Here is a 27,134-nt window from a genome sequence, read left to right on the forward strand (position 1 = left end):
CTTTGCAGTGTGGAGTATTTTTGGTCAGGTTTGCTACTCCCTCACACTTGGATGATTAATTTGATTTGGACCTAATTTTCTTCCCATCTTTAGAATAAAAGTTTTCCTCATCAAATCTGTCTTTGTGGTCGTGATTGTTACATACTATTATTGGTCAGTCAGCTAAAAATGGTCAAATAATTTTAAAAAATGAAGAAAAAATAACAAACAGGAGATTCAGTCAAGGAACTAGCTTTGAGCTAACTGGTCAGAGCCCATGTAAATAAAAGTTGACTTGGTGACAGGACACTGGCATCTGTGCAGTTATTTCAACACTTAAGGGAACAGGTGGGTCTTTAAGAGGTTACATTTGGTGACCATTTCTGGGGCTAGATTTGGCAATAAACGAAAAAATCCCTTTTGACTGTTTGTTCTGCTTCTGAAATCATTTAGGTTCTTGCCAGGTTTAGCCTAAACGTGACTTGAGACCCATTGTAAAGTAATTGACTCTTTACTGCTCTTTGAAATGGCCTAGCAAGCCATTCAGTTCAAGAGCAGTTAGGGATGAATGATAAATGCTGAGTTTGCCAGCAATTCCCAGATCTTAGGAAAGAATAAATTTAAAAATTTTACAAAATGGACACTTTTCTAAAGTAGAAATGGCTGTATCAGTAGTTAACCAGTCACACAAGTCTTCAACAGTAAATCCCCAGATTAAATCTTTTGAACAGTTAGTTAGTTGGGATGATTAAATTGCCTTAGCATCTATTAAGAGCTGTACTTTTAAGATCAGCTACTTAATGAGTAACAATTAAGATCTCTGTACATCTTTTGTTCCTAGAACATTTAAAAACTACCTGCTACACAATCTAACGTTTTTAGTTTGAAATTTAATATTGTCAAATGGTATTATGTTTATATATGCTTTATAGCATTAAATAAAATAGGATTTTATATCATCTCTTTGTTTCTTCTCCAGATAATACTTCAAAAGAGTCATTACCTAATGAGACATCATGTTTTATCAGTGATGACAGGTACAATATTAAAGTTGTCTTACATAGAACTGTAATAGAGCTTGTGTAGTAGAGTCTTGTGATGAGTGTTCAGCCAAACTTATTTGATTTGTCCTCAAAGCACAAAGGTCTTTTAATGGACCTTAAATCCCTTCAGTGTAGACTAACAGTTTGCTTCAGTCTGCTTTAGCCATTTGTATGGTTGCATCAAAGTAAAGTTAAGGAGCCATTAGACTGCTTCACTAATACTTCTGGTGAGAAATTGCACTTTGTGACATTAATGGATGAACACTTCAAATGTTGTAATGAAATAATTTTGTACACTCTTTAATGTGAACTGACAGAGTTGTTTTAAGAAAAAGTAAGCATTTCTAATGTTCTAGTGAGTAAATGTCTAATTATAGCCGAAGAATTCTGCCTTCTCAACAAGCAGATGTATTTTATTGTACATGGCCCAGTCCTACATAAAGACACAGCTTGATTATTCCACTCTGAGCTTCGAATTCATGAACTCTACCACCACTTGCTCGGATGCTTTGATTGCTTTCCTGACGGTAAGCCCCCTACCTCCCAGGACATTTCCTGCACCATTCTTCCAGCCACAAAGACACATTGCTGCTTAACTACACATTAATAAGGCTTCTTAACCAATTCTGGTATCTTCACCTTCGCAACTCTGCCCAGACATCTAGTCCAAATGTTGCTCACTCTTTATCTAAACAAGACTATCCCACTATCAGCAAAGCCTGTTTACATTAGCTCATAGACTAAGTGCAAATAAAAGGCAGCAACCATTGGCCAGCTTGCCCATTGAGCCCACTCTGCTATTCAACATGATCCTGGCTGATCCTCTATTAAAAAATAAATAGATTTATAGAAGCTTAAACATGTCAAGGGGCATGGCGGGAATATGGCATTGAGACAGAGGATCAGCCAGGAACATGTTGAATGACAGAATACTCTTGCTTCATTCACCTAATGAAGGAGCAGCGCTCTGAAAGCTTGGGATTTCAAATAAACCTGTTGGACCATAACTTGGTGTCATGTGATTTCTGACCCCATGCCTGTAACCCCACATTTATCATGGCTAACCCACCGAGCCTGCACATCCCTGGACACAACAGACAATTTAGCATAGCCACTCCACCTAACCCTCACATCTTAGGACTCAGGCTAAGATGGCCTATCGTGTATCCTGAGACTGTGCCCCCTTGTTCTGTGTCCCACTGCCAGGGATCACCATCCCTGCATCCAGTCTGTCAGAATTTTTATACATTTCAATGAGAATCCTACTCATCCTTTTAAACTCTAGTGAACACAGGCTCACTCAACCCAACCTCTTCTTACATAACAAACCTGCTATCTCAGGAATCAGTCTGATGAACCTTCACTGCACTCCCTCTATGGAAAGCACATCTTTTCTGAGGTAGCTGTACACAATATTCCAGGAGTGATCTCACCAAATCCCTGCACAGCTACCTGCAACAAGACTTCCTTGTTCCTGTACTCAAGCCCTCTTGTAATGAAGGTCAACGCACCATTCACCTCAAGATTAGAGTGGTGCTGGAAAAGCACAGTAGGTCATGCAGCATCCAAGGAGCAGGAAAATCAATGTTTCGGGCAAAAACCCTTCATCAGGAATGATTTTCCTGCTCCTTGGATGCTGCCTGACCTGCTGTGCTTTTCCAGCATCACTCTAATCTTGCCTCTGATCCCCAGCATCTGCAGTCCTCACTTATGCCCACCTCATTCACCGTCCTAACTGCTTGCTGGACCTGTATGCTTGCTTTCAATATAAGGGCACCCAGATCCCTTTGTTCATCAACCTTTCTCAGTCTATCTCCATTTAAATAATACAGTGCCATTCTGTTTTTCCTACGGAAAATGGTTAATGTCACATTTATTCATGTTCTGCTGTATTTGCCATGTACTTACCAACTCACTCAAATTGTTTAACTTGTCTAAATTGCCTTGAATCCTCCTCATGTCCTCCTCACCACTCACTCCAACCTAATTTTGTGTTGTCAGTAAACTTAAAAATATTATACTTGTGAAATTAATCATTTATCTTTATTCCTGTACTGTTGCTTATTGAACTCTCATGCACAAAATAAGACCTAATGCCTCATTTTCCAGACCAGAATGGTCACGTAAGTCTAATCTTTCTTCATAACCTAAGAATAGGGACCTACACTATGACACTTTGCAACGAGTGAGTAACTTTCTTATTTCTTGGTAACCGGAATTAGACACAAAAGTTAAGTTTCACTCTGAGCAGAGACCTATATAGTGTCATCATAACAATATATGACCTGCAGTCTATACTCTACTACCAGTAATAATTCCATTTGTTGTCATTCTCTGGATAATGTTTTGATAAACTTAGCCCATTGAGGTTCCTTATTACCTCCAGTTCTGCCATTGACTTCCTAATGCAACTTTAATCCTTACTGTTAACTCGCAACAGAAAATATCCTACCTTCCGATGCAATACCGATATCCTGAACCTTTCCTATTAACTAGAGCAGGATTGAACTTCTAGCTTGAAAATACTGTTTATTTTAAAATTCCTTTTAACTTGTATAAGGTCACAATGAGAACTCTTTTTAATTTCTGCTGTTGTCTGTCGCATTGTCCAGTTGGTATTTGCGTGGTTGTAACTTTGATGGACCAAGCCGAGATTATTGATGCATTGATAGATAGGAATGATATTGCCCTGGCTAACAATTTATCTGAATCAACCGCTTGCAGTTCCAGGAATTATTATTTGACCACTTAATATGTGAACTAAAGTCTCAGTCTGATGCTGACCATTTGCATTCCTGCCCCAGCAGCAGCCATCCACAGAAGTTGGAGACTGATGTCAGCTTCACACCAGTCCAACAGAGGAAGGAGAAGGAAAGCCAGAAGAGACTGTGGAAGGGCTTCCTTGTCTGTATACCTTATGCTGCGAGTATTGGAGGCACAGCCACATTGACTGGGACAGCACCAAACCTGCTTCTACTTGGGCAGCTGAAAACGTAAAATAATCATAAGGAGCCTCTGATTTGTAAATGTCTCTTTCTCAGAGAGAAGCTACAGGGATGGTTGACAAGAGAATTGTGAGCATTGACTTGCTGAAGTAGGGCCTGCTCATCCTAGACTGGGGGACAGAAAACCCTATGCAACATCTAATTTGTATGATACTTAACTTGGGAATTCTGTTGGTGAGGAGGTCTTGGCGTGCAGTAGGAGCCCATCTGCCTGTGGGAAGAAACCACAGATTTGAGTCGCATGCCAAGCTGTGTATGATGTATTTGTGAGGTGATTTGATTATCACAGAATTCTTATGATGCAAAAGAAGGCCATTCAGCCCATCATATTAAACATTAAGGTATATTTTTAGGTGAAAGGAAACAATATATACTCACATACAGTCACCTTACCAAGAGAACTACCAGGAAGTACATTGGAAACAGGGCCCATCACATTCCCCCAGGTTGGGCAACTTTTGTTGTAATCTTCTACCTGCAAATCCTTCCAATACAACTAATAGCGGTGGTACAAATGAGAGAGTTTCCTGTTCAGCTATTCTGCAAAAGACAATAGCCAAACCTCTGCAGTACTTTTCACATAAACGTGAACCAATCCAATGGAATCTGTGGCCCAACCCTCAGAAACAAGGACCACAGAACAGAACAGACATTTATCGCTGGGTGTAGGAAATGGAGGAATAAAATGACCCACTCCCTGACACTGGAATGCGTCTTTAGCACTTCACAAACTAATGGAAATGTCATAAATCAGTTAAATAACAAACACTTCAATGGCACTGCTCAGGACAATGACCAGCTGAGCCGTACAGATCATAAAGATGCCGAATCTTAGTTTTCAACTAGGACTTTGTGAGAAATGATAGCAGGACTATAGTTGGTCAGTCTATTAGATAGGGGAAATTAGTCAGGGAACATAACTCTTTATTGGGATTGTGACTTAGAATGTTAAATATTAAAGGACTTTTTTGAAAAAGAAAGCAAATACTTAAGTGCAGTGCCTTTAATAAGAGAACCACTCCAAGACACCTTGGAATTGGGACCCAGTACCTTCCCCAATATTGGCAATGTCTGCTGCAGTACATGAACTGTGGTTCAAAGCCGATACGCTAGATGCCTCCCATGCACAGACTAGCATTAGCACAAATCGTTCATTTTGCCTAGTCTCTCCAATTACTTAAGCTTTTCCCACCCTTTCACCTACTGAGCACCCTCCCCCTTTACAATACTGTCACTAACATCTCCTTCACTATCAAATAGATAGCTCCATCAAAAACTACACTGTGGGGAAAATGACTTCCTTCTTTGCTGTGCTATTGTAAGATTCTGTGAGCCCTTCTGGATTATTCACATAAGCCCTGTATGTTCCTTTGCTCTTTACTCTGCTATCAGTCACATCACCATAGACCATTCGATCACTCTTATCTCCCTTCACCCTGTTTCCCTCAAGGATGGAGAGACCCATCTCACCCTTTAGACTGTTTCCAACCTAATCTCCCTTCATTTTCTTTCAAATACATTGAGATACTTTCAACTTTCAATTAATGATTTTTTTAACAAAATTAAGTCAAATAAGGATGAGGAAATACACTTTGTCTACTATTTCTATCAGTCTATACTTCCCGCTGCCTCAGGGAGGCAACCAACATCATCAAAGACCCCTCCTACCCTGGTTATAATTTCTTCCAACCTCTTCTGTTGGGCAGAAGATACAAAACCTTAAACACACGTACCGACAGATTCAAGAACAGCTTCATCTCCACTGTTATTAGACTTCTGAATTCACTTCTCAAATTTTACATTTAATTTGATTTCGCTCTTTGTGCACCTTCTCTGCAGCCATAACATTACATTCCTTGCTCTGTTCTATTCTCTTGTGCATTTTGTATGGAATGATCTGCCTGTACTGCACGCAAAACAAACCTTTCGCTGTACCTAAGTACATGTGACACTAATAAATCGAATCAAATCTGCGTTTTTCTAACTCTATTTTTCTCCCCCTCTCTGTCAAACACAGGCATCAGAAAATAAAATCCTGACGGGTTTGAAAGCTACGGGCCAGATCCTGGTGGTAGTACTGGATGGCATCTTGTAACCGCAACAGCATTTGTAGGGTCAGTGAGTGGGAAATGTCAGAACAGATACATCTCCAGTGTTATGAAGTCCTGTTGTGCAAGGGCAGCGTTCCTGCCACTAGGCCAGAAACCCTGAGTTTGAGTCCCACATGAGGATGTGTTGGCCATTCAAGATGTTGTAATGTAGGTTGGTTGTCAGTCTGATTGGCAGTCACCTGGTCAGCCATCTTCCAGATGGAAGGACTTGGGAGTTGAATAACTGGTTTTATCACAATTTTATTCTTTATTCCTTTAATTTATTTTAATGTTGTAGCCTCCACAATGGTGGCACTGAAGCACTGAAGGTTGAACCACAGTCAATACTTGACTCATAAGGTGTGGACCAATGCAATGGCCATCCATTAGAGTTCAATTCAATGGACTCCATATAATGAGAAGCTTGATGTTCAGGGTTAGATGGTGGTTATGCTGGGGGCAGTATGAAGACTGCAGATGTAATCACAAACTAAACAAAGAAAAGTTAAAAACAAAATAGCCAGCAAATGACTGAAGCAACAGTTAAATCATAGAGTATGGGGAATAATCAAAATTAGAAGATAGTAGTTGAAAGACTCATTTGTAATATTTCAACTTATGTTTCAATTGTGTGGGCTGTTGCTGCATAATGCACAATATAAGAGTATCCACATCAATGCATGATAGCAAAAACAATCAAAAGATTTTAACATATATATAATATATATAATATGACCCATGGAGCATTAACACCAAGATAGACCAAGATAGAACTCTCTGTTCCTGTCCAGTAGATTCTTTGTTCTCCTTACTATCTAAGTGTCACGAACATGTTTGAATTTGCAGGATGATCCTGAGAATTCACACTTGGCACCACATGATTTCCAATAGAATTAAGAATAAGATTTTCTTATCTTGCTTCGTTTTAGGTATTTCCCTGGTTGCAACATGGTGAACTTTGCATCCTGGTTTATGTTCTGCTGTCCTGTAGCGATCCTGTTCCTGTTTGCCGGCTGGCTGTGGATTGCTTTCCTATATGGAGGACTCAATCCAAGGTAGGAAAAATGGATAAGAAACTGCATACAATTCCGAGCGGAAATCTTCATTAAGCATTTTGACCTGCCAACTCTGCCCTTCTTCCTACCGTGGTAGGATTTTCCACTTTGAAGTTATGTCACGTTGGACAGTGCCCAGGACAAGATATCTCATGGGTTTCTCAGCTGATTATCTATGCAAGTGGAATGTTGGTAAATCATGATGGTGAATGAGCTGAAAGTTCTCACCATCAGTTGGGTTTTTTTTGGGATCAAACGTTTCGATGCCAGATTGAAAGGCCAGCTATAACTATAACTTCAGAGTGCAACTTTTACTCAGGCCTGACTTGCATTCCTTGGTGAACTACAGTCCTGTAAGAAGAGTTGTAGTTGAATGTTCAATGCTTCAGTGCCACCATTGTGGAGGCTTCAAAGTTAAAATAAATTAATTGAATAAAGAATAAAGTTGTGATAAAATCAGTCATTCAACTCCAAATCCTTACATGCAGGAGTGAATGCTTTAGCATTGATAAGAGAAGTCCTGGACACCACTGCAGGACAGAAACCTCTCCAAAGCCAGCGGTGACCATGCTAAGGAGTCTATCAGTGCCTGCCAGGAGGTCTTGGAATAATTCAGGGGCCATTAAGGCTAGTTAGATGGGGTGACCGAAAGAAGGGACCTCTTCATCCCAGGGCGAGAGTGAGGATTGCAGATGCTGGAGATCAGAGTCTAGATTAGAGTGGTGCTGGAAAAGCACAGCAGGTTAGGCAGCATTCAAGGAGCAGGAAAATCAACGTTTCGGGCAAAAGCCCTTCATCAGGAATGAGGCCTCATTCCTGATGAAGGGCTTTTGCCCGAAACGTCAATCCGACCTCTTCATCCCAGGTGATTGCAGCAGAAGGCCATCACATCAGTCCAGTCCAGCCAAGGCAGAGATTGTAGCACAGGTCAGTAGGGCCCCTGGCTCCCACCATAGGGTCAGCTAACAGTGCACCAAGAAACTGAGGGTAGGCGACGACATCTCTTTGCTCCCTCAGCACTCACAGGAACATTACATACTCCAGTTATACAGGGCCTTGGGGAGGCCACACCTTGAGTATTGTGTGCAGTTTGGTCTCCTAGTCTGAGGAAGGACACTCTTGCTATTGAGGGAGTCCAGAGAAGATTCACCAGACTGATTCCCGGGATGACAGGACTGACATATGAGGAAAGACTGGATCAGCTGGGCTTGTACTCTCTGGATTTAGAAGAATGAGGGGGGATCTCATGGAAACACATAAAATCTTGATGGGACTTGACAGGCTCGATGCAGAAGAATGTTTCCGATGTTGGGGAAGTCCAGAACTAGGGGTCACAGCCTAAGAATAAGGGGTAAGCCATTCAGGACTGAGATGAGGAAGAATTTCTTCACACGGAGAGTTGTGAACCTGTGGAATTCTCTCCCACAGGAAACTGTTGGGGTCAGTTCATTAGATATATTCAGGAGGGAGCTGGACATGGCCCTTGTGGCTAAAGGAGTCAAAGGGTATAGAGAGAAAGCAAAGTGGGATACTGCGATTGCATGATCAGCCATGATCATATTGAATGGTGTGCAGGTTCAAAGGGCCGAATGGCCTACTCCTGTCCTATTTCGACATTTCTATGTTTAATCCGCCATCAACATCTCACAACTGGTCATAGCCAGCAAGCATCAGTGTCACAGGAATCCTGGCTACTTGAAGGTTCACAGCTATTTTATCCATTAACCCATTAATCGATTACTTCATCAGCAAACCCATTAACCTTCCTGCCCACTGTGCTTCCAACTCACTCACTTACTCTCTATCTCGCATGGTCATGCATGCTCAGTTCCTGCGCCCATTCTCCATCCAACTTCTTTATCGCATTAGGAGGAAACGGCATGATGGCTTAAAGGATAGCACTGCTGCCTCGCAGCGCCAGGGATCTGGGTTCGATTCCAACAATTCTCTGTGTGGAATTTGCACATTCGCCCTGTGTCTGCATGGGTTTCCTCCCGCAGTCCAAGGATGTGCAGGTTAGGTGAATTGGCCATGCTGAATTGCCCATAGTGTTCAGGGATATGTAGGTTGGGTGCATTGGTCAGGGGTAAATGTCGAGTAATAGGGTAGAGGAATGGGTCTGGGTGGGTTGCTCTTTGGAGGGACAGTGTGGGCACACTGTAGGGATTCTGGGATCTCTGTGATTGAAAAACAGGCCCAGGGCCAGGTCAATTATAAAGATCATCACCTCCTCCTTTGATGAGAGTGTTGTTGAACTAGTTTCGGAAGATTGCACCGTCATTCTGATGATGGGGAGACACCAATGAACCAGCAGCTGAAAGTGTGTTGCTGGAAAAGTGCAGCAGGTCAGGCAGCATCCAAGGAGCAGCAGAATTGACGTTTCGGGCATGAACTTGAAGAAGGGCTTATGCCCGAAACGTCGATTCTCCTGCTCCTTGGATGCTGCCTGACCTGCTGCGCTTTTCCAGCAAAACATTTTCAGCTCTGATCTCCAGCATCTGCAGTCCTCACTTTCTCCCACCAATGAACCAGCAACCCAGTCAACAATGTTTTGCATTGTTCTTCTGGGACAAACCCATTGCTCTGCACAAGTTCTCTTCACTGACTAGCTCTTTCCCCTCTCTAGGTAAAGGCTCCACCCAGTGCTGCAGCCTGTGCCCCTCCACACCAACAGAACCTCTCAGGGTGAAGCCTGTGAACTGTCAGGGGATGTACTGGCAAAGTGTTCACCTGTACCCTCCACCAGCTCAGACACAGTCACCAAGCAGTTACTTGACTGGATTAGACTTGGGAGCACATCACATGTCCACAGCCGGTGGAGGAAGAAGTGTCCAAAGTCTCTGACACTCAGAGAGCTGACAGAGACCAGGTACCCACCCAGGACTCAAGTGAACTTGGCCATAAGTCACAAGGTCAACCTGCAGTGAAAGGAAAGGGCACATCAGGCAGGGGTGGTTGGCTGTCGCAAATAATGGAGGAATCTGTCGATGCTCTTATGATTGTATAGGCTCCAGAAGGTGAGGGCCTGGGCTGCCTCCATGAAGGGGAGATCCATGTCCTGCAGGATGCACAATAGCTGCAGATATGTTTCAGACCTGCTATCCATCACTCTGGCCATGGGTGCTCACCACCATAGGAAAGGCAATGGGGGAATGTGGCACCTCATTTACTGATCATTGACTACTTATGGTAGGAGGGAAGGAAAGATGTCCAAATCTGTTTTTACATAGTATTAAATAGGTGAGATCTCACCTGTTGCCTGAGAGATAGCCTGCACAATGCTCAATCCCATTGATGCCATTCGAACCAAATGTTGAATGGGATTCCAAAGAATAGATTCCCATTTGTAAAAGGAACAAGAACGAGAGGGCTTAGAGTTAAAGTGACATGCAAAGGAGGCAAGGATGACATGATGGAAAAAAAGTTGTTCATCACAAATAAGCCGGGTATGGAATGTGCTGCATGTAGTGGAGGCTGGTATAGTTGAGGTATTCAAGAGGGCGTTCATTGATTATTTGGATAGAAATAGTGTACAAGGATATGGGGAAAAGGCAGGACACCGGCACTGGGTAATGATGCTAATTTGAAGAGCTGGTACAGGCACAATGGGCCCAATGGCTCTTTCTGTACTGTAATGATTTTGTGATTCTGTGATTACAAAAAGCAACTGATGTAGTAATACCCACCTTGAACTTTGCTCAGGATTAACTTCTGCTCAAGGAGTGGAGGACACGTTACAGCCTCTAAAGCTTACCTTTGTAAATAATGCGTTTGTTCATTAATACATAGAGGGTGCAGAGTTTGTGTATGTGCTTGTTTGTGTAAATAACATAAAAATCAGATAGTACATATCTCAATGAAGTTATCAGTGTCATCAATGATATCAGTGATTCATATTATTGCTGTTCCTTATGAAGGTGGGATTTGCTAGTTTAAAATAGACGTTCTATTTAATTTTTTAAAGTTGTAAATGCTTCTGGCAAGCTTATTGTCTATCCCTCATTCTCGGGAGAAAATAGCAGTGAAGTGTCATCTTGAATCCACTGATGGCTTGCTAGGTCAGTTCCAAGGGCAGGTAGGAGTTAACTCCATTGCTGTGGATAACATATTGGCCAGACTGGATATGGATAGTAGATTTCTCTTCCTAAAGGACATTAGTGAGTCAGATAGGGTAAGCATTTGGTGTTCATAAAATATACATATATTATATCTTTCAACGGAGCTTTATTTAATCGTGAGTTTTTGAATAACAGGACAAAGGCAATATATTGTGGAGGAGGTAAACTGAAATAAAAGCAACATTTTTGGAGTTATAGAGAGTACAGCACGGAAACAGATCTTCTGGTCCAACTCATTCATGCCAACCAGATATCCTAAATTAATCTAGTCCCATTTGCCAGCACTTAGCCCATGTCCATCTAAACCCTTTACAATCAAAAACACATCCAGATGACTTTTAAATGTTGTAATTGCACCAGCCTCCACCACTTCCTGTGGCAGCTCATTCCATACACACACCACCCTCCGAAAAGTTGCCACGTAGGTCCCTTTTGAATCTTTCCCCACTCACCTTAAACCTAAGACCTCTAGTTCTGGACCCCACACCACAGAAAAGACTTTGTCCATTTACCCTATCTATGGCACTCATGATTTTATCAACCTCTATGAGGTCACCCCTCAGCCTCTGGCACTCCAGGGAAAATAGTCTCAATCCTATTGCTCATCGTATAACTCAAGACCTCCCCTCCCCACCCCCCCCACCCCCAACCCTGGCAACATCCTTGTAAATCTTTTCTGAACCTTTTCAAGTTTCACAACATCCTTCTTGTCGCAGGGAGACCAGAATTGTATGTAGTATTCCAATAGTGGCCTAAACAATGTCCAGTATAGTTGCAACATGACCTCCCAACTCCCATACTCAATGCTCTGTCCAATAAAGGAAAGCATACCAAATGCCTTCTTCATTATCCTATCTACCTGCAACTCCACTTTCAAGGGACTATGAAACTGCACTCCAAGGTCTTTTTTTTAGCAACACTCCCCAGGACCATACCATTAAGTGTATAAGTCCTGCCCTAATTTGCCTTTCCAAAATGCAGCACCTCACATTTATCTAAATTAAACTCCATCTGCCACTCCTTGGCCCATTGGCCCATCTGATCAAGATCCTGCTGTACTCAGAAGTAACCTTCTTCACTGTCCATCACACCTCCAAAAAAGGTCAGTTAACACTGCTGTCTCCAAGGATGCAGCCTGACCTGCTGAGTTTTTTTCAGCATTTTAAAAAATGTTGATAACTTATGTATTGTCTGTCTGCAGCTGTGCCTTATCCTATTCTTTTGCATAGAGTTACAAGTCTGTTGAACTCCCATTCTATGTAAACACAGAGTACGCACCCAATCAATGAGAACAATGATAAGATACTGTAAGGCAAAGTTTCTTTGAAACTTCCTTGGACATGTCATTATAATAATTTGAGAGTGTCTTTTTCAATCTTAAGGTCATGGAGTCAGAAGAAAGCCAATAACACTGAGTCTCAAGCCAGGGTGAGAGCTAGAATACGGAGCGATTATGAAAAGCTGGGGCCATTAACGTAAGTATGGATGATTGTATTTGTTCCCCACTCACCCCAATCCCCTGACAACTAGACAGAAAATTAAGCACATGTGAATCAGCATGTTGATACTGCCCATGTTTAGTGAGTTTGCTGATTTATAATCAGCAGCTTAAGTTCCAAATGTATGAGCATACAAAACAGGCGAGGGTTTCTGACATTGTGCAGTGCTCTCTATCTGTGAGTCAGTAGTTGTGGGTTTGAGTCTTGACCTACGACTGAGTAGGCCGCTCCACCCTGTGATCATAATACAGTCAAATAGATTGACTACCAGCCTGAAATGCTGGAAAAACTCGTCAGGACAGGTTCTGTCCTTACCATCTACCTCTAGCAGACGGTAAGAACAGAAATTTCCTGGTCAGCCACAACTGTGGTAGCTGTAGTGTAACAGTCTCCCCATGTTAAAAGATTCCATGTGCAAGCTCTTGCTGTGGACTGTGGCCAGAACCCTTTTTGTTTTGAGGGACACTTTAGCAATAGACATAACACAAATGCATTAATATTTTAGCAGATGACCCAATTGCACTGCGCGAAATAGAATCCCTCCAGTTCAATGATCAGTTACTGTTAACTCGACTGGTTACATTCCCAATGGTCACATTTTCACTCCTTGTTTATTTTTCCACCAATTACAAGGAGGTAGACTGATCATGTTGGAATAAAAGGTGAGACATTAAGCCACAGATTCCTTCTACTCACTCAGGTGAATGCAAAAGATCCAAAGGCTTTGCTTTTCAGCACAACCTGGAGAATTCTTCAGATACAGTACTTATTCCTGAACCTCATATCCCTCAACAACACTGAAAACAGATGATACAATCTGGGGCTTCCCAAACTGTATGTCACGGCCCCCAAGTGGGTCAAACCTCTAGAGTTAAGATGTCTGACATATTAATGAAGGAATGCCAACATGTGCTTGTAACTATGAGACTCCTTTAAGTCTCACAGCTTTTCTTAATAGCGAGTGCTGCCTAACTGCCCTGAAAGACATAACATGAAGATATGTTTCACTTAAAAATCCTCTACATTAAACAGCTTGCACCCCCTGCCACTCTCCAGGTCAATTGCCCCTTCCCCTGTCCTCAGCCCTTAAAGACATTCCTTTTCCCCGTGTTCTGTTAAACACCAAGCCCGTCCCATCAACCCCCATCACCACCACCTCAAACAAACATTTCCCATCCTCTTCTCACAGGCTCCCCCACCAGTTGATGCTATTCCCCCCTCCACCAATTCCTGCAGACATTGACGCCCCCAAATGTGCTCTCCGCTTCTTTCCTCATAGATATTTGCCCCCCACAACAGGTATTCCCACTCCCACTGTTGTTCTCACAGGCAATATGCCCCCCCCCCATGTTCTCTGCTTGCACAGGTTGCCCTCCCCTCAATCTCACACAGGTGGTGTCAGCAGTGTTTGAGCACCAAAATTGGATCACTATGGGGAGGGATGGATCTAGACATTTCTCTCATTATTGTCGGTAGGGGTTTGCTATGCACTAACGAGCTGCTGCGCCTCCTGCATTACGACCATGACTAGCCATGAAACATGTTTAATTGTCGGTAATTTGCTTTGGAAGATCGCGAGCCTATGAAAAGCACTAAATGCATGTTTTTCTTTCTTTTAACAATCTTGCAGGTTTGCAGAATGCGCTGTTTTGGTTTTCTTTGCCTTCTTTGTGGTTCTGCTTCTCACGAGAGATCCAAAATTCATCCCTGGATGGGCCAGTATTTTCCCAAAAGGGTGAGAAGTCTTTTGTGAGTTTGTGCTGGTGAATATTTGGAACGTTACATGTGAGGAAGCAACAAGTGGAAAGGAATAGAGACCAAATAAAATTAATGAGAGTAATTAAGTGATTGAAACTAGGAATCTGTATTTTCGGGAGATACAATGCAATAAAGTCAATCATTCATCTCCTGGGACTGAAATGATCCCTCATCTGCTCACAAGAAAGCTTCAAGTGAGTCGGGGCAGATTCTGTTCAGTTCTTCAATGATCCACCACAAAACTCAACCCAAACTAAAAAACTGACTGACTGAACTCAGTAGATGTCTGGTATGGAAAATAGAAAAATGTCCCCATGAGATTGGTTTGGGGATGTTGTTGAACAAAAGTAGAGGAAGCTTCACATTTCATCTAACCATCTGGGAGTGCTGGCAGTGAGTATATATGTTTTAGTTTCCACTATAAAATAAAACCTCATCTAATGAATACAGACAGAGGCAAAAGAATCAGGCTGTAAATAGGGCTAAGGAATTCCAAAATATTCCTATGTTGGTAGCAATAGATATCTGTTGGTCCTTTTGTGAATATGTTCAGACGAAATATTAATGATAAATGATCAGGCAATGGCAAATATGTTACGTAAATTAGATATTGCTAAAAGGAAACAAAGTTAAAGCACTGTGTCCTGTACTCATCAGGAAAGAAAGTAATAAAACCAGACTTTGGAAAAGGAGCCAAGATTAGAGTGGTGCTGGAAATGCACAGCAGGTCAGGCAGCATCCGAGGAGCAGGAAAATCGATGTTTCGGGCAGGAGCCCTTCATCAGGAATGAGGAAAAGGTGGCCTGGGAATATAGCAGGAGGAGTTAACTATCAAGTTTAGATCTCATACCAGGAAACCAGACTCTGTCAGGGAGTTGCCACAGGAAAGGAGCAGAGATGTGCAGTGTCCATGGCCCCTTTCCCAATTACAAAGGTGCACATTTACAAAATCCTTTTACCTACATAAAGCAGGTTCCTGTGTGTTAACAAATATAGCTTCCAGCACACGCAAATACATCTCACTGCAGGTCTGACTGGTAAGTTAGATTAGTACAATTTTTAGCACACTCCAGATTATTTAGTAAATGTTGCCCAAACCTTGGAATCACATAAAAAGTTGAACACATGGTGTTTTGAGGTTTGCAAGCACAGGTTGGAATGGAAAATCAGGAAATGTAAATTGAATCTAGATTAAGAAACTTCTGGCTGACATAATGGAAAAAATAAGTCAGAAAGTGTGGCACTGGAAAAGCACAGCTGGTCAGGCAGCATCCAAGGAGCAGGAGATTCGCTGCTTCGAGCATAAGCTGATGAAGAGCTTATGCTCGAAACATCTATTCTCCTGGTCCTCAGATGCTGCCTGACCAGCTGTGCTTTTCCAGTGTCGCATGTTTTGACTCGAATCTCCAGCATCTGCAGTCCCCACTTTCTCCATAATGGAAAAAAAAATTAGGTTAGTAATCTGAAAGGATCAGATGAATTTAGTTGGAAGGCATTTCTTTACCCAAGTCTGTTATATGCTGATTTGATTTGATTTGTTGTGGTCACACATATCTAAGTATCGTGAAAAGGTCTGTTTTGCAAGCAGCACAGATCACAGCAAAGGAGGACATAGGGTGCTTAGGCAGTGAGGCAAACAGGTTACAACTGCACAGGAGGAGCACAGAGCAAAGGCAAGATCAACATTAGCAAGATCAACGTTAGAAGAACATTATTAGTCATTTTAGCATTTTGGGGTGGACGGTGGCTCGGTGGTTAGCACTGCTGCCTTACAGCACCAGGGTCCTGGGTTTGATTCCTGCCTGTCTGTGTGGAGTTTGCACATTCTTCCTGTGTCTGCATGGGTTTCCTTCGAGTGCCCGGTTTCCTCCCACAGTCCAAAGATGTGCAGGTCAGGTGAAGTGGCCATGCTAAATTGCCCACTGATATTTTCCAGCATTTTCTCTTTTGGTTTCAGATTCTAGCATCCACAGTAATTTGCTTTTATGCTAAATTGCCCACTGTATTAGGTGTGTTAGTCAGGGGTAAATATCGAGTAGGGGAATGGGTTTTGGGTGGGTTTCTCTTCGGAGGGGTGGTATGGACTTATTGGGCCGAAGGGCCCGTTTCCACACTGTAGAGAATCTAATCTAATCTTAAGTTTAAAAGTGTGGAAAGTTATAAGAAATGTGAGAATAAGATCTGCTGTAGAGAGCTTGCAAAGAGTGTTGGAGCCATCTTGAAATCTTTCAGATAGACATACTTCAAATGGAGGAGTTTTGATGTCTCTGCTTTCATATCCTATGGAATTAGATCAGAATTATATTGACATACTCACCTCATTAAAAAGAAAACCTGAACACGACAGTTTGGAGTAACTCTACATTTCCTCCACAGAGGGTGAACATCATTAATTCAGCCCACTTTCTGCTTATTTATCCCAAAACACTCTTTTTCAGATATGTGTCAGATGCAGTGACTGGAATAACATTTGTTCTTGCGTTATGCTTCTTTCCATCTCAAAAGCCTTCATTGAAGTGGTGGTTTGATCCGAAAGGTATGTCAATCAGTTTATCTAAACAGAGGGAACGAGAGTGGTGGTGGGGGGGGGGGTGGGGGGGGGGGGGGGGGTGCTCAGTGAGAGTAATGCTCTTTGGAGCTGTGTATATGGAAAAGGAATTGTTAAAGAAACATAATCACTAATGAATCTAAGAAGGGCATAAGGGGGCATTTCATTTCTCAGACATGGCTGGAGTGTGAGATAAAGGAATTGAGGTAAATGGTTCACAATCTTTCAAAGGGAAACTGAACAGATACATGAGAAAAAAAGGAGATAAAAAGATATGCTAAAAGGCCAAGCTGAGGTAGATGTAACAAGAGAAGACCCCTGTAGATTATAGCAAAGATTGATTGAGCTGAATGGCCTGATTCTGTACTGTATGTTCTTTGTAATATATAAGAGAAGTTCACTGTTCAACAACACAGTGTGGAATAGCAGGGATGGAGAGTAACTCTGAAAGTCCATGGATCGTAATCCCTGTGAGTTTTACCTGGATCAGGGCCATAAATGCCCTTCAGTGTTTCTCCGAGCCTGTGAGGTCAGTGGGAGGGCTAACAGACACATGCACATCTCCTATGCCTGCTGGCTGTCAGAGACCAGAACGTCCAGAGATTACCTACAAGCCTGGGTAGGGGGGTAGAATTTCAGGCACCCTCTCCCCTCCTGTTCCACCTGTCTGCTCCTGGCCCATATCCCTCCAAACCTCTCCTATTCATGTACTTATCCAAATGTCTTTTAAACATTGTCATTATACCCACTCTACCACCCCCTCAGGAAGTTCATTCCACACACGAACCACCCTCTATGTAAAACATATGCCCGTCCATGTCTTTTTAAAATCTTTCTTCTCTCACGTTAAAAATGTGCCCCCTAGTCTTAAAATCCCCCATCCTAGGGAAAAGACAACAGCCATTAACTATTTGTACCCCTCATTATTTTATAAACTTCTATAAGATTGCCTTTCAACCTCCTATGCTTCAGTGAAACAAAGTCCCAACCTTTCTTTATAACTCAGACCTGAAACAACATTTTCTAGCCTTTTGGGCACCCACCCATTTCTACTCCCACTCCTTACAGGTACATCTAGCATCCAACTTGTTCGGTGGAAGAACATGGAGCTGGAATGAAAACTATTGGGTCAGCAGAGACTCTTTGGGGTTTTTTTTTGTTGACCTTTCATGGAATGTGAAATCTTTGGCTGGACTGGGATTTGTTGCCCTTTCCTGAATTACCCTTGAGAAATTGATGTTGAACTGTTTTCTTTAACCATTGCAATACATCGATTGTACTGTAAAAGAAGGTGTACCAGCATATTTCACACAGCTGGAGAGGTAAATGAGAATAAAGAAAATCAGAATGGTGTGGATCTTGAAGGGCAACTTGCAGTTATGCAGTATACTTGAGGAGACACTGCAGTACAATCAGGTTTAAAGTTTGTTCAGATCAAATTCAATTTAATCAGCAACGCTTTCAGAGAAGACTATAATGGCAAATTCACTAATTTGTTAACAAAGCTGGTGTAACTGTTTACATGTATTATCAAGAGCAAAGTTATTTATTAAAATGGCTGATCTGTCACATTGTCTAAAGGAGTAAAATATTCACATGTCTCTAAATGCTGAATCATTTTCCAACTTGAAACTTTACCAACTTTACTGTTAAGATTACGAATGTAGCAGCAGGACAGACCATTCGGTCCTTTAAAGCTATTCTCTCATTTTGTAAGGTCATGGTTGAGTGACAATCAATCATCCAGACCGGTTCTCAATGACATTGTAATCACAGGTTTGCTTTTCCAAACTAGATAATCAATTGGCTTTGGAAATAACTCATTTAAACCTTTGTTTATGTCTCTTTTCTTCTTTTCCAGCCTCAGGAAAAATGAATCCACCACTGCTAAACTGGAAGAAAATTCAGAAAGATTTACCTTGGAATGTGGTCCTACTACTCGGAGGGGGATTTGCAATAGCAAAAGGGTGTGAGGTATTTCTTGTCAAATCCACTTGATATTTTAATTAAAATATCTGTTTTTAAAAAAAACCTACTTTCAATTTTACAAATTGATGTACCAAACACTAATTTCCTTAGTGGTTGATTCACTAGTTGTAAATTTCAAATGTTGCCTCACATTCCAGAAAACTAAACATTTCACTTTGACTCTCCATGTTAGTTTCAGAGGTCCCTGATCAAATAGAGTGATACCTTTTCCAATCTTCACATGCTGTCTTTGGCAGAAGCGTGTCAGAAACCCAACTAAATGGTATAACCAGCTTTGAACTATTTTTGGAAAACTTTCATCAAAAATACCACACTATGGAGGGAATGATGATTCTTAGATCCCTGCAGCATGGAAACAGGCCATTTGGCCCAATCAAGTCCACACCAACCCTCTGAAGAGCATCCCACCCAGACCCACCATCCCTAGATATTACGGTGAATTACCAATTCACCTAAACTATGGACTGTGGGAGGAAACCCATGTGGAGAACATGCAAACTCCACACAGGCAGTCACCTAAGGCTGGAATTGAACCCAGGTCCTTGGTGCTGTGAGGTAATCACCAAGCCACCTTGCCAACGATGTACTTTGACATCACATGCTATTGAGACTCTTAGAATAGTGGAATGGAAGAATTGTGCAGGAATGCTTTAATCAGATATCTGCATGTTACTGTGTAAATAAAGAGTTTATTTAGTGGCCTACTGAGAGTCAGATTATAGTTACTTTTGGATAAGGTGAAGCCAGAGATTCAGCAGACTCTCTGTTGGGACAGTCTAGCTCAGTAGAGTTCACTCAAAAAAGATACCGGACACTCAGATGCCATGGTAAGCAGAATCCATGAGGATAGAACAATGCAGGATGGTGTCATAGTTGAGCTGTTTAAAGGAAATATAGGTAAGCACGTGAAGGAAAACGGGAAAGAAAATTCTGTTGTGGGGAAAAGAAGAAGGATGAGAGGAGATTTATAAGAACCATGAACACTAGCATAGAAGTATGGATTATATGTCCAGCTTCCATACTGGAAATATAATGTTGACCAATTGTATATCAACATAGCCATTTTGGAGGAGATGGAGTTCTTGGTATTTCATCAGCCCCAAAAATGACAAATCCATTTATTTTGCATTGCTGTTTCACAGTGAGACATTCCCCATTTTTGTAATTGGAGTACATAGGGAGACCTGAGGCACAGACTTCAGTGTGACCACCTTTCAAGTTGCATAACCATAAATCCATTCATTTGAATAGATGTCGTATCATTGCAAACTTGACTAGAGCTTATTGTTTTCTGCCTCAGTTTCAGAATGTACTCTCATCATATGAATTCCTGTGCTGAAGGCACAATTAACTATATATACATTAGGGTCAGTAACTCTCACTCATTCAAAGGCAAGGTGTTTTGTTCCATAAGATATTTTCTTGCTCCATACAAGTAGGGAGAAAGATAGCAGGATCCAGCTCTTAAGATTACATCTGATATAGAAGTGAGTGTAAGTTGGAGAACAGAACAAGAAAGTTAGAATGGCCAATTAGCAATGGTTTTGTTATCTGTTTTTTTACCTGACCACTGTACATTAGGAATAGCAGTAGCTCCCTCAGTCCCTCCAATTGTTCTGCCATCCAATAATATCATGGCTAACCTGATGGTAGCCCCAACTCTACATTTCTCTGATAACCTTTGACTCCCTCATTAGTCAAGAATCTATCTTTCTATCTCTGCCTTAAAAATTACTCACTGAACCTGCACTGTCTGGGGCCGATAGTTCCAAAACGATATAATTTTCAGAGAAATTCTTCTTTTCACCATCTTAAATAGGAGACTCCTGAATTTTTAAGCAGGAAACTTAGAAAATACCAACTCTACTACACAAAATCAGCATGGTTTGTGAAAGGGGAATCATTTCTGACAAACCTACTTGAGGAATTTGCAGATGTAACTCGTAGAATCAATGAGGAAGAACCAGTGGATGTGGTGTATTTGGATTTTTCAGAAAGCTTTAATAAATTCTCCCACAGGACTTTAATGTACAAAATCAAAGCACATGGGTTATGGTAAATGCTAGATGGATTGGGAATTGGTTAGCAGCCAGGAAACAGGAATAAATGGATCTTTTCTGGAGTGCAAATTGGTGACAAGTGAGGTATCACAGGAATCCAGGCTTGGACCCAAGCTGTTAACAATATATATCAACAATATGTATAAAGGTATATGTATAATATATATATGTCTAAGATCGCTGATGTCACAAAACTAAGTTGGAGTGTGATTAGTGAGGAGGAGATAAAGTTGAGTGAATGCATGAAAATATGGCAGAAGCCTGAACGCAAACACTAGCAGGTTCAGGAACAACTTCTTCAACTGATAAATGGACTCTCTAGCCTCAGTAATGTAGCCTGTATCTTGGTCTTTTTGATCTGTACATCCTTGCTTATTATGATCTGCCTGTACTGCTCGTAAACAAAGGTTTCTCCTGTATATGTGACAATCAATTAATCACTATTAGATTACTTACAGTGTGGAAACAGGCCCTTCGGCCCCACAAGTCCACACCGACCCGCCGAAGCGCAACCCACCCGGACCCATTCCCCTACATTTACCCAACACTATGGGCAATTTAGCATGGCCAATTCACCTCCCCTGCACATTTTTGGACTGTGGGAGGAAACCGAAGCACCTGGAGGAAACCCACGCAGACATGGGGAGAATGTGCAAACTCCACACAGTCAGTCGCCTGAGGCAGGAATTGAACCCAGATCTCTGGCACTGCGAGGCAGCAGTGCTAACCACTGTGCCACTGTGCCACCCACTGCCGCTTAATCAGATGCAGTATATCTTGGATAAATGTGAAGTCAAAGAAACAGAATGGTAAAGTATTATTTAAATGTTGATAAATTGGGAAAGGTTGATGTAAAAAGGGACTTGGGTGTCCTTGTACACCAGTCACTGAAAGGAAGAGTAAAGGTGCACCACCAGTTATTAAAGCAAAATGGTGTGTTGGCCTTCGTTGCAAGAGGGTTTTAATATAGGAGCAAGAAGGTCCTACTGCAGCTGTACCAGGAGAAAGTGAGGACTGCAGATACTGGAGATCAGACAGGAGAGTGTGGTGCTGGGAAAGCACAGCAGGTTAGGCAGCATCCGAGGAGCAGGAGGAACAGTGTTTCGGGCATAAGCCCTTCATCAGGAATCCTGATGAAACGATTATGTCTGAAACGTTGTCTCTCCTGCTCCTCGGATGCTGCCTAACCTGCTGTGCTTTTCCAGCACCATACTCTCGACTCTGCGGCTGTACCGGGTCTTATTGAGACCACACCAGCAGTATTCTGTGCGGTTTTGGTCTCCTAAACTCAGGAAAGACATACTTACCATAGAGGGAGTGCAGAGGAAGTTCATCAGACTGATTCCTGGAATGGTAAGCTTGTTGTATAGGGAGAAATTGGGTCAAACAGGGTCTGAATTCATTGGAGTTTAAAGGAATGAGAGAGGGTCTCATCAACATGCGTAAAAGTCTGACAGGGATGATATTTCCATTGACTGAAGGGTCCAAAACAAGGAATCATAGTCTCAGAAGATGGGGTGCGAATTTCAGACTGAAATGAGGAGAAATTTTCTCACTCAGAGGGGAGTCAACCTGTATAATTCTCTTCCGCAAAAGGATGTCAAGGCCAAGAATATTTTTAAGAAAAACATCAGTTAAAGGCTATAGGTGTCAAGGGGCATGGTGCAAGGGCAGAAGTATGATGTTGAGGTAGAGGTTGAGTAATGATCAAATTGAATAGGAGATTACGTCTAATGGCCTACTCCTGTTACCATTTTCTATGTTTCCTTAAATGTTAACTGTCAATAGCATTCATGCATACATCCTCTATGGCAATACCGCTACCAATCAGATTCTACCATCAGGATACTTGAATACAGTTTAAATGTTGATTTTACACTTGAATTTGTGTCCTTGAAAAATGTCCTGATGGGTGAACATTGAAAAGCTTTGATAAAATGTGACTTTTCTCTTGAATGTTCCCTCTGAATGTTCTCTTGAAGGTTGAGTTAACCTCTGAAATGTTCATTGAGTCATAGAGATGTACAGCATGTAAACAGACCCTTTGGTCCAACATGTCCATGCTGACCAGATATCTCAACCCAACCTAGTGCCACCTGCCAGCACCCAGCCCATATCCCTCCAAAACCTTCCTATTCATATACCCATCCAAATGCCTCTTAAATGTTGCAATTGTACCAGCCTCCACCACATTCTCTGGCAGTTCATTCCATACATGTACCATCCTCTGCGTGAAAAAGCTGCCCCATAGGTCTCTTTTATATCTTTCCCCTCTCACCCTAATCCTATGCCCTCTAGTTCTGGACTCCCCAACCCCAGGAAAAGACTTTGTCTATTTATCCTATCCATGCCCCTCATAATTTTGTAAACCTCTATAAGGTCACCCCTCAGCCTCCGACGCTCCAGGAAAAACAGCCCCAGCCTGTTCAGCATCTCCCAGTAGCTCAGATCCTCCAACCCTGGCAACATCCTTGGAAATCTTTTCTGAACTCTTCCAAGTTTCACAACATCTTTCCAATAGGAAGGAGACCAGAATTGCATGCAATATTCCAACAGTGGCCTAACCAATGCCCTGTACAGCCGCAGCATGACCGCCCAACTCCTGTACTCAATACTCTGACCAATAAAGGAAAGCATACCAAAGGCCTTATTCACTATCCTATCTACCTGCGACTCCACTTTCAAGGAGCTATGAACCTGCACTCCAAGGTCTCGTTGTTCAGCAACATTCTCTAGGACCTTACCATTAAGTGTATAAGTCCTGCTAAGATTTGCTTTCCCAAAATGCAGCACCTCGCAAATGTTTCTAAGGCATTTACATCCTTTCGTAAATAAGGAGGCCCAAACTGGACAAAGTACTCCTGATGTAGCCTCGCCAATTCTCTGCACAACTGTAACAACTCAGCACTGCCCTCTTGAACTGTCCTACCTGTCCATCTGCCTTCCCACCTATCTGTTCCACCCTCCACTTCAACCTATCACCATCACCCTCTACTTTCATCTACCTATCGCCTTCCTAGCTACTTTTCCCCCAGCCTCATTCCCCTTTCATTTATCCCTCTGTTCCCTTGGACCCACTCCACATTCCAGATGAAGGGCTTATGCCCGAAACATCGACTCTCCTGCTCCTCGGATGCTGCCTGACCTGCTGTGCTTTTCCAGCGCCACACTTTTTGACTCTGATCTCCAGCATCTGCAGTCCTCACTTTCTCCTAAAGCAAAGCCTCTCTGATTTTATATTGCAATCCTCTTGCAATCGAGGAACAACATTCCATCTGTCTTACTATTCCCTTGGGGTACCTGATTCTGTCAACAACCAGATTCCTCTATTCCTCAGAATACTTCAATCTCATTTCATTTACAGTTTTGCTGAACTGGAGCTCACAGTTCTTCATAATTATGAAGAAGATTCCTATTGGACTTGAAAATTAACTCTGTTCCTCTCTCTGCAGAAGATGCCAGACTTGCTGAGTTTCTCTGACATTTTCTTTTTCCATTTCTGCTCCTCACCACCCACAGTACAGATAAGGTACCATTTAACCACACACCCTCAAACTGAAAAGATTTAAAAATCAGAGGTCTTTGCGAAAATGGACCTGAACAGATCTGAGCCTTTTGGAAAAAGAATTACGCTTAACCTGAACAAATCTGAATAGATCTAAAAGTGACGTTTTTCCCAAAGGGAGACCAAATGAATTATAATGGACTTAATTGTATCCTGGTAAATGGGCGGCACGGTGGCACACAGCAGTTAGCACTGCTGCCTCACAGTGCCGGAGACCTAGGTTCAATTCCCGCCTCAGATGACTGACTGTGTGGAGTTTGCACGTTCTCCCCATGTCTGTGTGGGTTTCCTCCGGCTGCTCCGGTTTCCTCCCGCAGTTCAAAGATGTGCAAGTTAGGTGAATTGGCCATGCTAAATTGCCCGTAGTGTTAGGTAAGGGGTATGGGTGGGTTGCGCTTTGGAGGGTTGGTGTGGACTTGTTGGGCTGAAGGGCCTGTTTCCACACTGTAAGTAATCTAATCTAATCTAATCTAAATGGAAGTCTTTTGGTGATGGTTTTGTGCCTGATTCTTCTCCTCTGTGATTAGTTATTTATGCACACGTTATTTATAGTTACATAAATAATATTTATAGTTGTTATAGTTATACAATAGTTATTTATATCACATACAATGTGATCGGTGATAGTTGGGTGCAGACTATACTATAGATGATAACCATTCCGAATTAGTTAACTGATTCATTAAGCAAGGTGGCAAAGATTTCCTAACACAGTCAGCAGAATTTGACAGGTCCCAGAAATTCGAACAGACACTGTGACCTTGATTTTAACCTTAATTGCCACGTTAGAAGAAGTGACAAAACTGTGTAAATCTATTTAATGGCTTGTATGCGGAAACTGAAAATATCCTTCATCTGATGAACAGTTGGTCTTGAGGATACTGTAATTTCACAAGTTTTGGTTTGGTGCATTTTTTTTCCAGAATGTCCAAACCTTTTGAATTTAGAATAGAACTTAAACCTGGCTCATCTAAATTAACTTACAGTGTTTATTTTCCAGACTTCTGGACTGTCCATCTGGATTGGCAATCAACTTCAGCCGATGGTGTACATCAAGCCAACCGTAGCTATTATCCTGATCTGCTTGTTGATAACATGTTTTACTGAGTTTGCCAGCAACACTGCTACAATTGTAATCATGTTACCAATCGTGGCTGAATTGGTGAGTTTCCTGAAATAGTGGGAAAAGGAAAGCTTGCTTTTTGACAGTTCGTTTCATGATCTTAGCATGTCTCAAAACACATCACACACAGTTAAGTATTTTGAAGAGCAGGAAACTCAGCAGCATTTGCATACACTAACATCCCACAAACAATGGTATTATCCTGATGCAGTAGCATGTTTAGTGATGTTGATTATTGGAGAGATATTGGCCAGGACACTGGGAGAATTTCCTATCTTCCATGTGATTAAGGGCAATTCAAAGACAGGAAATTCTGCAGTGAATAACCCGTCTCCAGACTCCCAAAGCCTGTCCATCATCTCTAAGTCACAAGTCAGGGGTGTGATGGAGTAGTCCCCTTTGCTTGGATGAGTGCAGCTCCAACAATACTCAAGAAGCTCAACACCATTCAGGACAAACCACAGAGACATCGAAGGTAAGAGTGGGCTATTCAACCCCTCGAATCTGCTCTGCCATTCAATATGATCATGACTGATCATTGAGCTCAATACCCTAATCAGGCCCTCCCCCGACACCCCTTGATCTCTTCAGCCATAAGAGCTCTATCTATATCCTTCTTGAAAACACAGAATGCTTTGGCTTCAGCCACTTTCTGTGGTAGTGAATTCCACAGGCTTAGCACTCTTTGGGCGAAGAAATTTCTCATCTCAGTTCTAAATGATCAATGGGTGGTACGGTGGCTCAGTGGTTAGCACTGCTACCTCACAGCACCAGGGCCCCAGGTTCGATTCCAGCCTTGGGCGACTGTCCGTGTGGAATTTGCACATTCTCTCCATGTCTGTGTGGGTTTCCTACCACAGTCCAAAGAAGTGCAGGTCAGGTGAATTGGCCATGCCAACATTGCCCATAGTGTTAGGTGCATTAGTCAGAAATAGGTCTGGGCGGGTTGCTCTTTGGAGGGTCGGTGTGGACTGGTTGGGCCAAAGGGCTTGTTTCCTCACTGTAGGGAATCTAATCTGATCTTACCCTTACACGATGATCTCTTGGTTCCCTACCTTCGGGGCCATCCTCCATGCATCTACCTACATTAGCTCCCGGATTTCAATTATAATTTATTATAATTGTCCTGGTTTTCAAACCTCTCTATGGTTTCATGCATTTTACAAGTGGCAGTGAATTCAATGGGTGCCGCTATCAGGGCACGACCAACAACAGCGGCCATTCACTGGGACTACATCCGGAGAAAGAGGATACAGGAGTGTACATGCGCCCACACAGTCAGACTGGTGAGGGCCGGAGGTA

At 42.2% G+C, this 27,134-nt stretch overlaps 1 protein-coding gene across 1 annotated transcript in view; it reads left to right on the forward strand.

Moving 5' to 3' along the window:
- Positions 1 to 27,134, forward strand: part of LOC132822842 (Na(+)/dicarboxylate cotransporter 3-like) — a 50,907-nt gene that overhangs the window by 14,870 nt on the left and 8,903 nt on the right. The window contains exons 4-11 of the mRNA XM_060836216.1: positions 959 to 1,016; positions 3,827 to 4,015; positions 7,047 to 7,172; positions 12,673 to 12,765; positions 14,420 to 14,524; positions 16,986 to 17,083; positions 18,957 to 19,069; positions 25,710 to 25,871. Of these exons, the coding sequence (XP_060692199.1) occupies positions 959 to 1,016; positions 3,827 to 4,015; positions 7,047 to 7,172; positions 12,673 to 12,765; positions 14,420 to 14,524; positions 16,986 to 17,083; positions 18,957 to 19,069; positions 25,710 to 25,871 (944 nt within the window). The remainder of the gene's footprint in view (positions 1 to 958; positions 1,017 to 3,826; positions 4,016 to 7,046; positions 7,173 to 12,672; positions 12,766 to 14,419; positions 14,525 to 16,985; positions 17,084 to 18,956; positions 19,070 to 25,709; positions 25,872 to 27,134) is intronic.

This window comes from Hemiscyllium ocellatum, chromosome 15 (assembly GCF_020745735.1).
Source record: "Hemiscyllium ocellatum isolate sHemOce1 chromosome 15, sHemOce1.pat.X.cur, whole genome shotgun sequence".
Taxonomy (NCBI): domain Eukaryota; kingdom Metazoa; phylum Chordata; class Chondrichthyes; order Orectolobiformes; family Hemiscylliidae; genus Hemiscyllium; species Hemiscyllium ocellatum.